Genomic DNA, 17,389 nt, shown 5'->3' with positions numbered 1-17,389 from the left:
TTCACTTAAATGGCAATGATAATTACCTATTAATTGTTATTTAAGTGAAATTACTGAACTTAAATATACAAGCTTGATAAAAATCATCATTAAAGAAGAAAATTTCAAATGGCATTTAGAGGCTTTTGCATCTGAACTCTTCATTTGTACATTTATGAAAACATGGCCTATAGATCTTTTTTTAATTAAGGTATTTTGCTATAGGCAAATTATACATTCAAACTATCTAACTGTCTGTACACACCAAATGTTTGGAGCTTGAAGGCTTCAAAGTTGCCTAAATTTCTGCAATAAATAAATGGGAGTCAGTCAAACAGACCAGAAATATAATATAATCAAGAGGTGACAGTTAAAGTCACACAAGCCCTGTAAGCTCCCATATTTAGTTGTCATAACAAATACTAGTGCATAATGTATGTTACAAAACCGGACCGTTTCTAAACATTATGCCAATAGAGAGATATAGTTGTATTTGTGCATGTGTGGAAAGACTAACCATAAAAAAGTTCTGTGCATCAGACAGACCACATTGGGAGATTTGCATGTAACAAGACTCAGTGCTGTGATCATGCTTTGAAAACAGCAGACAGACAGAGAGAGAAAAAAGGAAACAAGAGATTGGTTTTGAGTCACGCTCGCGTGTTCTTCCTCCACTAACCACAGAGTTGAGTTGTGGCTCTGTTTATGTATGCGTCTTTTCAATCTGTCTATTTTGTTACTTTGCTTATTCAGTAGGTCTCAGCTATAAAAATCTTTTATATTTGCCGAGTACCAAAATTGCGTAAAAATGTCTTTAGAATTATCATTTCGTCAATAAACATATCATATAAACATAGAATTATCATATCATCAATAAACATTTTACATTTATTTAAACACCTTGAAGTGTATATAGAGCCAACTGCAACATGGTTTACGTGACTATAGGCAGAATAGGAAAAATGACAAGTTTGTAAATGCATCAACAACAGCATTGTTCACTTTATAGATCACTTTATAGAGACATGAATCAATGCTCACTTTGATTCTCATTGCCCATAATGCCAACACCAACTATAGCTTTTTTTATATACAGTATGTTACATCATTAAAATGCCAGTGAATAGTTTGGATGCACCTGATGTTAATATATATATATATATATATATATATATATTTCATTCCTAATCCTATGCTTTATTTATTAATTTACACTAATATAATCATAATAGTCATCGTGACTTCAGCTGAACAATGGCACTGTTTTCTTTTAGAGCTGCAAATGAACTCTGTTTGCGCCATTGAATTATTTTTATTTGAATTTATTAAAGCTGCTTTGAAACAGTCTGTCTTGTTTTGTTTGTACTTGACTCAACAAAACCTTTTTTAATGCAAGTGTGGGAGTAGAGATTGGAGGAAAAACATCATTTGCTCAAAGTGTGCATTGCGACTTCTGAAGAAGCTAACATGATCCTGTGTGTGACATTTATTTATTTACTTAAATTCCCACAGTCATAGAAAACCTGGAAATAACTGTTTTTTTATTTCCATGCCTGAAAAAATGAATGCATTAATAAATAATAAAAAAATCATGAAAATTAATATATATATATTTTTTGTGTGTGTGTTATTTTAGTTCTGACGACTTTGCTATTAGGTGTGTCCAGACTTTGAACTGGTGCTATAGACACGCTGCCAAACACACACACACACACACACACACACACACACACACACACACACACAGGTTACCCAGGACCAGCTGGAGTCAATGGCTTCTTCTCTGCTCCTGAATTCCTGGTCACTTCCAGTTTCATTCTCATCCTCCTCATCCTCTCTGTGCATGGCAAGCGCAGTGATCACAGATCTTCTTAGAACCGGTTTAAATCTGATGCAGAGTTATAAATATGCAAATGTTCCGGAAGAAATCAGTAAAAAGGTTACAAATAATTGCAGATGACCTGTTTAATCAGAGCAGTTCTGGGTTTCAACTTGTTCATGGATGTCAGAGACCGAGTGTTTCTATATTTACCTGCTACACTGGTGTAAACTGTGTGTTTGTGGTAATATGAGAGGGTCAAGTTCATGTGAGACCCTCAATTTCACAGTCCAAACACACACGGACAAATTAAAATGACACATTCAAATTAGCACAAAAGAAATTTTCAAAGAAAATAAACTTATAAGGAAAAATAAAAAGACAAGCGAAGAAACTTAAATAAAGGGAACGGGTTTTTGTGTTTATAAGTGTAAATATATTCAAGAAAAAGCTCTTTTGTAGATTCTGAAGATTCCATTTCAATTTGTTTGCTTAAAAACGTATTGCATATATTAAGCTTAATCAAATTATAGATAAATTATGGGGAAGTAAAATATCCTGGGTCGAATAAAAAAGACTTTCAAATCAGCAATGTTCAATGTTGAATATTGACATTGATATTGAATATTTATCATGTAAATAATAAACCAAATAAAGAAAAACAATAAAAATTTATAATAAAAATACATATCTCTTTAGTTTACATTAGTGTTATTTATTTGTCTTAAAATTTTATCATTCAATTATATTGTAACTATTAGTATACAATGCATATTTCGACAATGAAAAAAAAAACAATTAAAAACGGTTTGGAAAACAACAAGGTGAAAGTGTTTGTAGCCTATATGTGTGTGTATATTTATGCAGGCACACGTGTTTATTAAAATGTTTTAGTGTGATTCTGAAGTTTCCAATTTCTTTGATTTTTTTACAATTTTTTTTTTTTACAATTTCTTTGGGCAGATATTAATTTATTTGCAGGTATTAAGTTTAATCCATAGACTGTAAAAATGGTTTAATCAAATTATGATAAGTGATAGGAAAGTAACATTAAAAAGACAGAATATCGAATATGCATATAATAAAACCTAATAAATAAAAACAATACAAATATATAATGAACCAAAATAACGAAGAGACTTCTGACCGAGTTTCCCATGTCGATTTCTCCATTTATTTGATTTATGTATGATCGATTTATTATTATCTTCGGCTTTTATTTTGGAAGCACTAGCTGTTTTCGTCGCCGGATGCGTGTCTTTTATGCCATGTTTTCCATTTCCGGTGCGGTGTTGTTGTTGTGGCGCTATGATATGTGAGCGCGGCCTCGATATTTTCCCTTGAGTTTTTGTCGCGTTCTGCGGGTTTGATGTTCCGCGCCGCCGAGATCAAGAGCTTCGGTAAAGCGGGAACCGGCTGGTACGTGTCTCACACTGCGGCATTGCATGTGTTTTGCCATCAGTCTTTTTAGAGCCGATCATGATGTGTGTATTTCTGACCTGATCTCACACTCTCAATAAACTGCCGTTGTGTTGTCATGTAGCTTTTGACAATTTACAATGGTATTCTATTTTTCTATCCATTAGTTCATGAATATGGTAATAAGTCATTACAACTAGTACCATGGCATTACAGTATGGGACAAATACTGGACTTTGTATTACAGGACTAATACTGTGGTCTGCTTTTCAAAGGCATAGCTTGAAATCGTCGATCAATTGATTGATAATCGTGACTAATTATGAATCAAGCCTTTATTAAAAAAATGTCACCGTGTTTCTATCATCATCATTATGTTTGGATGGACAATGCCATAAAGAAGGTATAATAGTATGGAAATATTGACTATAAAAATTCCCACAGTCATTCAAAACCTGGAAATAACAGTAAAAAATGTGATTTGAAAAAAATGAATAAAATAAATACATTAATAAAAGTCATAAAATAAATAATAGTAAAGTTATTATGTGACATGGCATTTAATATGTGAATATATTTTATATATATAAATTATGATATATTTTTTTCAGCTATTTAAATTGCTATCTGAGTACAAAATCTATAAAATCCATTATGGACAAAATTATTATAATTTTTATTTTTTTATTAGGGGTTTTAATTTTCTAATTTTAACCTAATTTAACTTATTTTGATCAGGCACTTTCATGGATGAGCTTGTGCATGACCTGGTGACAATCCCAAAAAAGCCCTCAAAAATTAATAAAATAAATAAATTATTTAAAAAAAAATAGACAAGATATTGATTCTAATAGAAAAATACAAATTAATAAACCATTACGTGGCAATTACATAATATGGCATTGATTCAAAAGTCATGGAATTTTTATGCTGTTAAGCTCACAAATATTTAATTGACTTGAAACTAATTTCTTTACAATTATATTTTAAAATCTCATTTGTGTTTGCCTTTTCCAAATGCTTCGCCCTAATTCAACTTGCGTCCCTCGTTCTCATCAGGCACTTTCGGCGGACGATGGACGAGCTGGTTCATGATCTGGTGTCGGCTCTGGAGGAGAGTTCAGAACAAGCCCGTGGAGGGTTTGGCGACGGTGGAGATCACGCCCTGGCCGTCGGTTGCCTGTTGAAACGGCAGGCCCGCAAGCGTCGTGGCCGGAAGCGCCGGTCCGATAACCCTCACCCGCCGTGGGACACCTGCCACCTGAGCGAAGGGTCCGAATCCAGCCTGGAGGAGCAGAAAGACTATCGTTCGTCTACAGCAGGGGGCGCTCACACGCGGGACAACAACAACAGTGACTCGGATGAGCAGCTCGGGGCGAAGCGGCGGGCGCCCCTCACCGCGGACTCCGGGAGGGGGAAGAGGCCGATTTGGCTGGACGACTTGAGCGGAGCGGACGGTTTGGGATCCCGAAGTTTACGGAGGCGTCGGAAAGTCAAGCGCATGGCTGTGGATCCGCCACTAGATGTCGCCACCATGCTGGCTCCGCCTCCCAGGGCACCAGCAGTAGAAAGCAGCAGAGGGGCGGGGTTTAGTCCGGAAGCCAAAGGGAGTGACGTGAACAAAAACAGGGTGAAGAAAAGGAAGTTCACGGCGCAGAGACTCGCACAGGACGCGGCGGATGAAGGCGTGGTGGTGGAGAGCGAGGAGGCGGGACATACGGCCAAAGATAAGATGGAATTTGAGGAGCAGAAAGGCTCCGATGAGGACATGAGTGACAGGTGGTTAGTGATCTGCTTTTCTGTGTAGCCCCTCCTCTTCCTGTTGCTCTGTCTCTCAGAACGAGGCCTCGCTAAATGCTAGAAAATCAGCAATTTTTGCTTCTTTTCTAGTTCTTGGACTATTTTTTTAATATTTTTCTGATCGTGGCCTGCAAACACTCCTCCGTTTTAAGACTAGACCTCTAGTTTTTTAGCAGATCTTTTATATACCAGAAACATTATTAATAACATCTTTTATTAAATCCACCGAGTGTAATAATTACAGCGACACGCATTAGCATAACATATTCATATTGCTTAATCTCATGAAATCTGTAAGGAACATGCCCAGGTCATATTTCAAATCAAAACTAAAATAAGAAAAATATGAAATCCTGTTTTTCAACAATTTTTTTGTTTTTTGCATGGTGAGATTATTTTTGACAAATAATACACCCCAATCCCAATTCTCCCAATCACCAAAATGCGCAAAAATGCATAATGTAAAAAAAAAAAAAATGCCAACAATGACATATTATTTAAATTAGCGTATTATTTAAATTATATAATGGTCATATTTTACTGCCTTAATATTTGTCTGATATTAATTAAAATAATAAAGCATTACTAAATTTATTTAAAATGATAAACTAAAATTAATAAATTTTATTACACTAATATATCACTGCAATACTATATTGTTTTGCTAACTAACAATCCTAAACTGTTAGTTCACCCAAAAATGAAAATGATCCCATAATTTATGCACCCTCAACCAATCCTAGGTGTGTATGACTTTTTTCTTTCAGCTGAACACAATCAGAGTTATATTAAAAAATATCCTGGTTCTTCCCAGCTTTATAATGGGAGTGAATGGTACCTTTTTTTTTGAAGTCCAAAAAAAGCGCATCCATCCATCATAAAAGTAATCCATACGACTCCAGGGCCGTATAAAGAAAATGTCCATATTTATAACCTTACAGACTATAACCACTGTGTCAGGTCAAAGGTCACTTGCGTGTGGATGTTACCGAAGTTATAAATATTGATATTTTTCTTACAAAAATGCATCATTTCGCTTCAGAAGGCTTTTTTGGGCTTCAAAATCTCGGTTACCATTCACTCCCGTTATAAAGCTTGGAAAAGGATAATTTTTAAATGTAACTACGATTATGTTCGACTAAAAAAAGTAAGTCATACACACCTAGGATGGCTTGAGGGTAAGTAAATCATGAGATATTTTTGATTTCTGGGTGAACTATCCCTTTAATGGTCTTAAAAATAGGCTTCATATTGTTAGTGCAATTTTTTTGTGACCTTGGACAAGTTTTTGTGAGATTCACTCTTTTACACAAAAGGCTTAAAACGACATGTGGTGTGTGTGTGTGTGATTGCAGTGAGACGAGCAGCGTGAGTAACAGCAGTGATGGGGGTCTGTACACAAATGACGAGGGAAGGCAAGGTGTGTATATTCATATGTAACAAATCACCATACATCACATGTAGCATGAACACAGAGTGTATGTGCAGCATGTGTTGTGTTTCAGGTGACGACGAGCAGAGCGATTGGTTCTACGAGGGCGAGCCGGGCGGGGCTTGTGGGATTGCGGGAGTTGTTCCGTGGTGGGAAAGAGATTCCAACGAACTCGACCTCAATGACCCCATGTTCAACAGCATCCTGACCGGGGCGTTCCCGTTAATGTCACAGGGCAGTCAAAGAGGTGTGTGTTTAAATACTCTTAGGCCCTGTTCACTCCTGGTATTAAGCATTTTGGTCGATTGAATCACAAGTAGACGCGTTCAAGGTCCAAAAGACAGTTTCAGTGAAAACTGCAAACTGTTCAAAGGGCTTTAAACGATTTCAGACGATGAATAAGGGTCTTATCAAGCGAAACGATCGCTCATTTAAAAAAATAACAAAGTTTAAGTTTTATAAGCTCAAATGATCGCCTTGCTCTGTTCTGTGACGCACGTTTGTGACTCTCTTGTTCGAACTCGTTCATCAAAATGAGCAAATCTTTTCCCGAGTCAACTTGTTCATTTCGTTCGTTGAATGAACCAAATGACACGAAAAAAGATTAGTTCATTTTGATGAACGAGTTCGAACAGGAGAGTCACGAACACGCATCACAGAACAGAGCAAGGCGACCATTTGAGCTTATAAAACTTAATCTTTAATTTTTTTTTTTTAAATGAGCGATCGTTTCGCTAGATAAGACCCTTATTCATCGTCTGGAATCATTTAAAGCCCTTTGAACAGTTTGCAGTTTGTGCTGAAACTGTCTTTTGGACCTTGAACAGTTTGGTTCCCATTGAAGTCCATTATATGGAGAAAAATCCTGGAATGTTTTCATCAAAAACCTTAATTTATTTTCAACTGAAGAAGGACATGGACATCTTGGATGACATGGGAGTGAGTAAATTATCAGCAAAAGTTTTTTAAAAGTGAACTACTCCTTTAATACCAGCTGTAAACAGCCTCACACAAACTTAAGCATGAGTTGTAGTTCACATATGTGTCCACCAGAGGACAGTGCTATACAACCCATAATGGATACAAAAGGACCACATAACCCATACATCATCATACAATCTAAGACAGACCCTGCAGTGCCCAGTAGCCTTTCATACTAAACCAAACACAATAAAACAAAAATTCACAGTTATAAAAGTAAAAAGAATGGTGTATGTTCAAAACTCTGAAAATTTGAGTTCATTTATTTCAGCAATTCAACTTAAAAACTTAAACTAATATATAGACCCATTACATGCAAAGTGAGATATTTCAAGCCTTTATTTGTTATAATGTTGTTGATTATGGCTTACTGCTTATGAAAACCCCAAATTCAAAATTAGAATATTGTGAAAAGGTTTTTATAGCCGTAAGGCATAATCCATCAAAATTATAACAAATAAAGGCTTGAAATATCTCACGTTGCATGTAATGAGTCTATCAGTTACTTTCACCTTTTAAGTTGAATAACTGAAATAAATGCACTTTTGCACAATACTCTAATTTTTTGAGTTGTATAACAGGAGAAAACTATTCATTCCTGTTCATCTCAAAGAAATTGATCTCACACACTGATTGTTAGATCATATCTCTGAAAATGTTTAACCAAGGCTTGTTTTTCAGGGTTTCAAGCACGGCTCGCACGACAGGCCTGTCTCCAGCAGTCACAGGTTTGTGCGCTTGTCTAAACTGTGAACACTCTATTTGATAATTATCTATTTAGTTGTGATGTTTTTCATTCTCTTTCCTAACAGGGAACCTCTCAAGGAATTCCTGATAGATTACACAGATTATCCCAGGATCCTCAGAAGTAAGTCCTGATTGGCTTAAAGGTATTTGACAGCTCAACGTAGGGATTGGCTGTATGACATCGGCTAGAAATGTCGCCCAGTGAGGCCGTTTACACCTGATATTAAAATGCGTTTCGGTCCACCACAACATAGAAAAGGGAAAAAAAAAAAAAAAAAGAAAAAAAAAAAAAAGAATAAGTATATTTGGATAAACATCGCAAACACCAAGGCAGGCAAGACAGGCGAGAAGTAGTTTCAACGGGACAGCATCTCTGGCCCAATTTGAGACATTCTCGCACTGTACTCCCTCTTTTAATGCACTTTAGACATTGCACATAACACACACAAAAAAAAAGAAAAATATAGAAAAGATAGGGACTGATGAGATGTGGGGGAAGGTTGTCTTATATTATATTATATTATTATATTATATTATTATATTATCATATTTTGTACAGGATTGACAATGGCAATTGTTACATAGGAGGAAGGATGGAAATAAAAATCTACAAAAACAATATGGGCAGTATGGTGGTAGTGGGGAGTGATGGTAATGACAATGGTAATAAATAATAAATGGTTACTTTGTGTACACACGCATACACATACCCACGCTCATACACGCTCACTTACACACTTAGATCAAACACTTAAATCACTCTTGCCACTGCTGGAATTATGGATTTACAAGATTGCTCACTACTGCACTATGTTGGTTTGTTTGTATGTATGTCTGACTGTTAAATAAAAAAAAAAAATAAAAAAAAAGAAATAAATAAAGGACAAATGGGGTCTTCAAAAAAAAAAAAAAAAAAAAAAATGCGTTTCGGTCGATCGGATCACAAGTGGACGACACTAAATACAGGTGTAAACGGGGTCTGTAAGGTTTTGAGCTGCTCGTCCAATTCCAGAGGTAGTTGAAAACACATAGACCGGATTGCTTTTGTAGTGTAATCGCTCATGTGATCGAATGTGTTCAAACAGCTACAAAAGACCGTCTGCTGATCTAATGCCTAAACACGAGAAGAGCTCTAGACAGACAGGGTTTAAACTTGTCGGTGGGAGACCCAAGTTTGGTTTAGAGACAAGAAACGTACCAAGCACCAGTAAATAAAGCTGTAGCAGTGGTAACGAAAGCCGAGCAATGCTGGGTAACACACTGATCTGACAAAACTCAACAAAGTGTCTGTTTGTGGCTGTCTGTCGCTGTGTTTTGGTGCACTGTGAATTGGCCTTTCCACTGTGGACTCATTGGTCAGGACCGCTTTAAAAAAAAAAATATATATATATATATATATATATATATTTACATTGTTCCAAATGTGGGAGGGATGATCACACATGGAGCACTTTGAAAATACAGAGTGTATTCACAATGTTTACAACAGCTTCAAATCTGGCTCTGGCTTTAGTGTTTAGTTTTTTTTAATAGTTTTTTTAGTTTTTAAGTGTTGTTCAAGTTACTTCACATAGTGCGAAGCCGTTTTTACACTGTCTGACTTGTTCATTTGTTATGAATCTTTTTTTTTCATTTGCATCGATTCTTTTTTATAATGTAAGCAGATTTGATGAAGCACCTTTCATTTAGAAAGTACTTCAATTTCTGGATTGCTTAAATAAAATAGGTGTTAACACATGCCATGGTTAATGCATAATACTTTTTTAATTAAAATTATTAATTTTATAAAATTTAATGGTTATTTTAAAATGTTTTTACCAAAGTAAAAAGTAATTGTAAAATTGTAATTAAAAGAATTCAACTCAAATTAATTTAATTTAATTTAATGGTTATTTTTAAACTTTTTTTTACAAAGTAAAAAGTAATTTACAAAGCAAAAATAACATTGTATTATATACAGTACCGTTCAAAAGTTTTAGATCTGTAATTTTTTTTAGTTCTCTTATTTATTTTATTTTTTTGAAAAATACTTTTATTCAGCATGGATGCATTAAATTAATCAAAAGTGACTGTAAATACATATATTATAATATCAAAGAATCTTCAAAATTGTAAACACAAGAATAAATAGCATTTTAAAATATTTTTAAATGGGGAACTTATTTTAAATTGTAATATTTCACAATATTGGATCAAATAATTGTATTTTGGATCATAAATGCAACCTTAAAAAGAAGAGAATTTTTCAAAAACATAAAGAAATCTTACCAATCTAAAACTTTTTAAACGTAGTTTAAATATGATACTGTGATATAATACTTTGGTCATATGTGTGTGTCCTCTGCAGCTCGTGGTTCAGCTCCGGGACCAGAAGAGACCAAGTAAGACTGACCAAATATTTCTCTCTCTCTAGATAAATCTATGCTTTATTTGCTGTATACTGAGTTTCAGGCCTGTGTGTTAAAGTTTTTACATTTAACATGTGACTTTGTGTATGTTCAGTTGCTTTGGGATTCTCGTAGCGACAGAAGCCACAGGAAAAGCTGCGCTCTTAAGACTGCCAGCAGGTAAAAATACACATAATATATAATAATGTAATAATATATTAGGCTGAAGTCCATTTATAGGGTTTCAAAATATGTCATTTTCATACATATTTCACTCTCTCTCTTTCTCTGTAGACAGACAAGTGGTCATCTTGGCTCTTTGTGTACTGGAGATATAAAGAGACGACGGAAAGCTGCACCTGTCGGAGCCCCGTCAGCCTCAGGTAACTGTCACACACACACACACACACCATTGTTGGATCATCTGAAAAGATTCTCTAAAGAGACATCAGACCCACATTCTGAATACTAAATGTAAATGAAGTGTTCTTCTTTAACACAAACGATTCATGGAAACATGTGACCCATGTGGCCAGATAATTCCCAGCATGCATCATCAGGAAGAGTCGGAGGCTTTTCGCCGTGGTAACAATAAACTCAATGCTGTTTATGTGATTGGATTGGCGGCTGAGCAGACAGATCAGTGCTGATCTAATTTCCTCATTAAACTCCATCATTTCCTGCCCTCATCTGTGACGCAAAGCAAATGCCTGCGGTCCCTGGGGGTCAGAGGTCACAGAGCTGTGATTATGCATTTCTCCGAAACTATTTAGAGTTTATGAGGAGCAGGAAACTTGACATATATCATCAGGATTATGTGTCTCTCATTCTCTACTTTAGTTACCCTGTCCAGGAACACTGATTTACATGCTAATACTTTACGTTCAGGTTCAATTCGTCAACATTTAGGTAAGGAGCATGAACTAAACTTGGGCAACATTTATGGACATGCTTTATGTGTTCGTGTTGCTGTGCATTTGCATAAATTAAGAGGCCGAGATGATACGATCGAATCTTGCGTCCCGACGGCCGTTGTCGTTTACGAATCCCCACAACACCCAACGTCAAAGGGATCGTGCCAACATCGGGCTAAAATCGTGTGATCTTCTACTTCCAAACAGATGGAAATGGACAATTCTCTTAATGTTTCGATCCAATTTGTTTTGTAATCACTGTTCTTTCGTTGGCCAGAGGAGAACTGGCCCCCGACTGAGCCTGGGTTCTCCCAAGGTTTTTTTCTCCATTTAATCACCTGATGGAGTTTTGGTTCCTTGCCACTGTTACCTTGCTTTTGGCTCGCTTACACTCTAAAAAATGCTGGGTTGTTTTAACCCAATTTTGGGTAAAATATGGACAAACCCAGCCATTGGGTTAAAAATTTAATTTAAAAAATGTAACCCAATGGCTGGGTTTGTCCATATTTTACCCAAAATTGGGTTAAAACAACCCAGCATTTTTTAGAGTGTAGTTGGAGACATTTAATATTCAACAATATTATTGATCTGTGTTGTATTACTTTCATGTAGAGCCCGACCGATAAAGAATTTTGATGGCCGATACCGATACAAATATTTTTGGGTTTTAAAATCCGATATTCCGATATATCGGCCGGTATTTTTTTTTAATTAAATATTGTTGGATTTCACACACGTGTAAAAGAAAAGCTAACTTTTCTGCACAAGATACGTTTGATACTTTTTCTCTATGTCTAAATGCTCACTCCTCGAAAGTATAACTTGACTGTAACTAGAGATATGCTAGTTATAAATACAGTAATCATTACTTTATTTAGGCAGAAAAAGCTCATTAATGTTAAAATTAGCGGTCTTCCACTGATGATAGTGGCATATAGCTTTGTGGTTAGCTAGTCCATGATGAGCCATAATTTAGCAATGGATAACATCATACTGCAAATTGTAAAACATACATTTTTAAATATAACAGGCCAAGGAGAGATGATTGAAGCGTGTTTTGTCCGTTTTTATTTTCTTTTTTAAATATTCATTTATCGGCCATCATAACTGCCGATACCGATATTTCGGGAAATGCCTAATATCGGCCGATAATATCGGTCTGCCTCTATGTGATCACGGTGAAGCTGCTTTGATACAATCTCTATTGTAAAAAAGCGCTATATAAATAAATGTGACTTGACTTAATCTGAACCAGGCATAACACAGATTTAGACAGATTTGTGAACAATATTTGAGAGAATAGGCCTTTTGTGTACATAGAAAAAGTCTTAGATCTTTGAGTTAACCTAAAATATTAATTCTCATGTTATGTTACCCATATGCACATTTTTTGATTGCAGATCAGGGTTGGTCCACAGATCTGACTTGTGGACTCTTTCCACCCATCAAGTGCATTACAAGGATCAGCGAGCTTTACTGCTTAATGCAGATTATCCGTTTCTCTGTGTCTCTCTCAGGCGTAGTGGGCGAGAGCGCTGCTCCTCTCCCGGAGTCAAACGTGGGGAACCGTATGCTGCAGAGTATGGGCTGGACCCCGGGGTCGGGTCTGGGCCCAGAGGGCAGAGGCATCACCGAGCCGATCCGTGCGTCTCAGAGGCCGAAGGGAGCCGGACTGGGCTTCAACTGAGCTCGAGCCGAGAACAGAGAGAGCAACTCGCGCAGAGACGGCGAGCCGGGCCCGCAGGTCGTCTTTCTCTCCGTTATACCTCCAGCAGGAGGCAGCACTGAGCTGATAGACCAGTAGATGTAGGGAACGAGGATGCACAGAATGAAACGAAATAGTACACCTGCATTGGCCCAGACAAGGACTGACTGTAGAGCTGCCTCACTGCCCACACACACACACACGCGCACCGTTTCAGTTAACTCTCGTGACGCATGTCATAAACATTTTCCATCTGACATAATAGGAAGAAGTTTCATAGCAAAATCATAGGAAAAATTATATTTTGCATAACAAAAAAATTAAGTCTGTTTTTTGGACATTATTTCGTAAGCACATTTCTCCTCAACATTCTTGTTATTGTGATTAAAAATGTTTTGTCAGAATGAGAATTTTTCTATATTCAGTACGACGATGACAAAATATTTGCGTAATTACCGTAATGAGAATTTGGGGAATTAATGTGCTTAGTTGTCATTCAAACGTCTCAACGAAGAAGAAAAAGAAGCGTTCGTTTTCTTTATGCAAAATATAATTTATTATTTCTTTATTCTAGAGCTGTTTTAATTAATCGCATCCAAAATAAAAGTTTGTGTTTACATAATATATGTGGGTGCACTGTGTATAATTATTTTGTATATGTATAAATACACTCACATGCATGTATATTTAAGAAAAAAATATTATTTATATATTTTATATTTATATATAATATATAAATCTATATACAGTATATACATGAAAATATTTCTTAAATATATACAAGCATGTGTGTGTGTATATATATATATACTTTGTATATGAAGAGTTCAGATGCAAAAGCCTCTAAATGCCATTTGAAATTTTCTTCTAAAATGATCATTTTTATCAAGCTTATATATTCAAGTTCAGTAATTTCACTTAAATAACAATTAATAGGTAATCCTCATTGCAATTTAACTGAAATTACTGAACTTAAATATACAAGCTTGATAAAAATGATCATTCTAGAAGAAAATTTCAAATGGCACTTAGAGGCTTTTGCATCTGAACTCTTCATATATATATAAAATAATTATACACAGTGCACCCACATATATACTTTATACATATAACTTTTATTTTGGATGCGATTAATTGTTTGACAGCCCTACTTTATTTTGATGTTGATTTTTAATACCCTGCACAAGTATTTAAACGAGCTTGTGGGTCGTTATCAGTGATGTCAATTATTAAGCCAACCGCCAAACCTCGGCTCTCTGCGAATCCCAGTGGAAATCAGCAAAATATTTTATTATTTTCGAAAATAACTTTCGAATATGAATGAAGACCTGTTTTAGCAGATTAGAACAGTCCAAATCATCGTCTGTCTCTATTCATTTGGTATTTGTATATCTGACGTCACTCATGATATCGTTTGGTTTTTAGTCGTTTTTTGGGGGGAGGTGACATGTGTTTTTTACAATAATTTATAATATTTTTTTTAGTTTTTGCATCCTGTTTTTTTTTTGACGTTTGTGCAAATATCATGCACTAATAATGAATGTCAATACCTCAGCCAATCACACTCGTGTAAGCAGTTCTGCACGTATGAAATGCTGAAAAGATGCCGACTGCGGCTGTTTTACTTGACTGAACACGCATGTGTTTTAATGGTGGTATTATATGAGGGTTTGGGGTCCATTTCTGTTTATCCATTTGAATTCTGTGAAATGCACGTATTTCTCAGCAGAGTTTGAGTAATGAATTAGATTAATTGACTAAATTGGCTTAGTTCAAATGAACTATTCAAGGATGTGACACACTTACTACTGACGACTGTCATTTCTGATTGTCACGAGGTGATTAAAGAAGATTAAGTCATTGTTGGGTAAATACTTCAATGCCACTTAAGAACAATCCCAGATTATTGGAGATGCTATTATCTCACCAGAACGGTCGCTGAGACAGGAAGAGTCTTTGGGCTGAATGTGACATCACTTCCTTTCTGGTGTTTGTACCGCCCTGAATGATAAGTGTTTGTTTTTTTTGTATGGTTTTGGAAACATGTTGTATTTTTAACCATGTTTGCGCTCAGAATGAACAGTTATCAAGTCGTTGTTGATGTGAATGGGGAACATGTCAGGTTTGTCCCTTCCTGTGATCTGTACATGCCAAACTACCAAACATGCTTCATTTGTTTACTTTGGTCTTTTTGTCGTTTTTTGCCAATTTGCATTTCGGGAGCAGGGGTGATATAGTCTTGATGTGTGTGTTCTGAAGTCAAAGTGTTGTATGTTCATATACTGTAGATCAGTATTAAAGCGCTCTCTGCTCAAGGTTGAATCTCCTTCAGATTCATTTTCAGTCATCCTTAATATTTTCAACTCATCTCAGGGTTCTGTAGTTTTATTTCATTAATTCAATTATTTTAAATTTGTAAATTTTACTTAATTATTTTATTTATTAAATTATTTGCCACATTAAATTGTTGGTTTCCTCCTAAAAAGCGGTCAGCTCGGACCTTCTGTTAAACGTCTTCTTTGTTGTTCCGATGGAAGAAAGAAAGTCCTTCGCATTTAGAAGAAGATGAGGGTGAGTAAATAAATAACATTATTAAGAGACAACTCAATTATCATGTTGATTATCTTCAGGGGTTATTTAACGGTAGTTATTTTCCTATTCTGTGCGTTTGTTATTGTGAAGACTGTCAGTGGGCAGATCAATACTAATATACTCTCGTCCGTACAGCTGATCTCTAGAGTAATTATAACTCCGCAATCTAGCAGAAAATTATACCAATGGACTCTGTGTCTCTTTCCTGCTCAGCAACTGATGTTGAAGAATTATTCAAAGCGTCAAGTGAGTCAGTGTGAACACAAGAGAATCCTGATTAGCTCTGGTCAATGCTACAAATATTAAATAAATAGAATTACATCATTTACTAGCCTATAGAAAGTGTTTGGGAATCTCAAATTTAAGGATTTTTTTTTCATTTTTCCCTAGCAGATTTTAGTAATCATCATGAATTAGGTATAATTTGAAACACTAAAAACAGTAGCCTACTTTGAAATCCTTTAAGCAGGCTTCTCCCCCTATATTGGGCGATGTCATGTTTCATATTAAACAAATTACTGCACTGTTTTAGAATCTAATCTTGACTTGGTCTGAGACTATATTGATAATATTGACAGAACCAGCTAAAAAAAAAAACAACTAAAATTGTTTTTTTTTTGTATTGCGCCTAATATTTTTGTGATATCAACGTCAAATTTGTAAGTCCAAATTATTTTGAAAAATATGTTTTGTATAAAATAATGTTTAGTACATTTGTTTTACTGTAAACTTAAACCTATAACTTTTTAATACTTTTCTCTTTTTTCTTCTTTTTTTTTAAACGCTATAATCTGCTTGTTTAAAAAGACATTTCAAAGTTCAAACCTTTCATGAATTACAACCCTTTAGGTTTGGTTATGCATTTTCAAGTCTATGTGCAAAATAAGGAACTTGAATGTATTTAGTAAGATGTGAGATTTGAAATGTGACCGTAAAAAACAGTTTGCAGTTTGCACTGAAACTGTCTTTTGGACCTTGAATCGTTTGGTTCCCACTGAAGTCCATTATATGGAGAAAAATGCTGGAATTTTTTCATCAAAAACCTTAATTTCTTTTTGACTGAAGAAAGAAAGACATGGACATCTTGGATGACATGGGGGTGAGTAAATTATCAGCAAAAGTTTTTTTAAAAGTGAACTACTCCTTTAATTGAGACGAGGTCAAGACCAATGATGTGTTTAAAAAGTATCGCATTTTATCCAATTTTATTTTTAAGGCCTAATATAGTCAATGCTCTAAAAACGCTGTCATCATTTCTCTCTCTCTCTGTGTGTGTGTCCCTCTCTCACACAGACAGCGTGAGACAAGCGAGATGTGAATTGTCTCGGTCAGAGGAAATCCAGCATGTAATCCTGCTCAGCTCATCACTTTGAGACCCGAGTTACGTAACAAACCGCACACAGGTAACAACTGCCAGATACACTCATCCAGACAAATTCATAATAGCATGAGTTGTGGAAACACATTTAAGTAAGATGTGAGATTTGAAATGTGACCGTAAAGTACATTCACACCTGATGCACATTGCATAAAACTGGACCGCACTTCATTGATCTATTAAATGTTCTGGTAACAATTAAGAGACCGGATTGATGCATTGAGTGCTTTAAAGGA

At 35.5% G+C, this 17,389-nt stretch overlaps 1 protein-coding gene across 2 annotated transcripts; it reads left to right on the top strand.

The window, feature by feature from the left end:
• The first annotated feature begins 3,075 nt into the window (after positions 1-3,075).
• On the top strand, positions 3,076-13,423 carry gpatch2 (G patch domain containing 2). 2 transcript variants are annotated; one of them, XM_039648137.2, is made up of 10 exons: positions 3,076-3,217; positions 4,277-4,996; positions 6,373-6,437; positions 6,523-6,696; positions 8,112-8,158; positions 8,243-8,298; positions 10,525-10,558; positions 10,680-10,744; positions 10,859-10,947; positions 12,996-13,423. In XM_039648137.2, exons 1-10 carry the CDS (start codon positions 3,168-3,170, stop codon positions 13,163-13,165), a joined length of 1,470 nt encoding a protein of 489 aa, XP_039504071.1. In that variant the 5' UTR covers positions 3,076-3,167; the 3' UTR covers positions 13,166-13,423. The 2 variants fall into 2 exon arrangements, with proteins under 2 accessions (XP_039504071.1, XP_039504070.1); XM_039648136.2 differs by having other exon boundaries at positions 4,277-4,999.
• The last annotated feature ends 3,966 nt before the right edge of the window (positions 13,424-17,389 follow it).

Source organism: Pimephales promelas, chromosome 13, assembly GCF_988280905.1.
Source record: "Pimephales promelas chromosome 13, fPimPro1.hap1.1, whole genome shotgun sequence".
Classification (NCBI taxonomy): Eukaryota; Metazoa; Chordata; class Actinopteri; order Cypriniformes; family Leuciscidae; genus Pimephales; species Pimephales promelas.
The sequence above is the reverse complement of the archived record's forward strand: the minus strand, read 5'-3'. Positions and strand labels throughout refer to the sequence as shown.

Bases quoted from the DNA above. Each gene is read 5' to 3' on its own strand.
- gpatch2 (XM_039648136.2), top strand. From the start codon at position 3,168: ATGTTCCGCGCCGCCGAGATCAAGAGCTTCGGTAAAGCGGGAACCGGC. The intron at 8,159-8,242 runs GTTTGTGCGCTT...CTTTCCTAACAG, and splicing joins CCTGTCTCCAGCAGTCACAG to GGAACCTCTCAAGGAATTCC. The intron at 10,745-10,858 runs GTAAAAATACAC...CTTTCTCTGTAG, and splicing joins GCTCTTAAGACTGCCAGCAG to ACAGACAAGTGGTCATCTTG.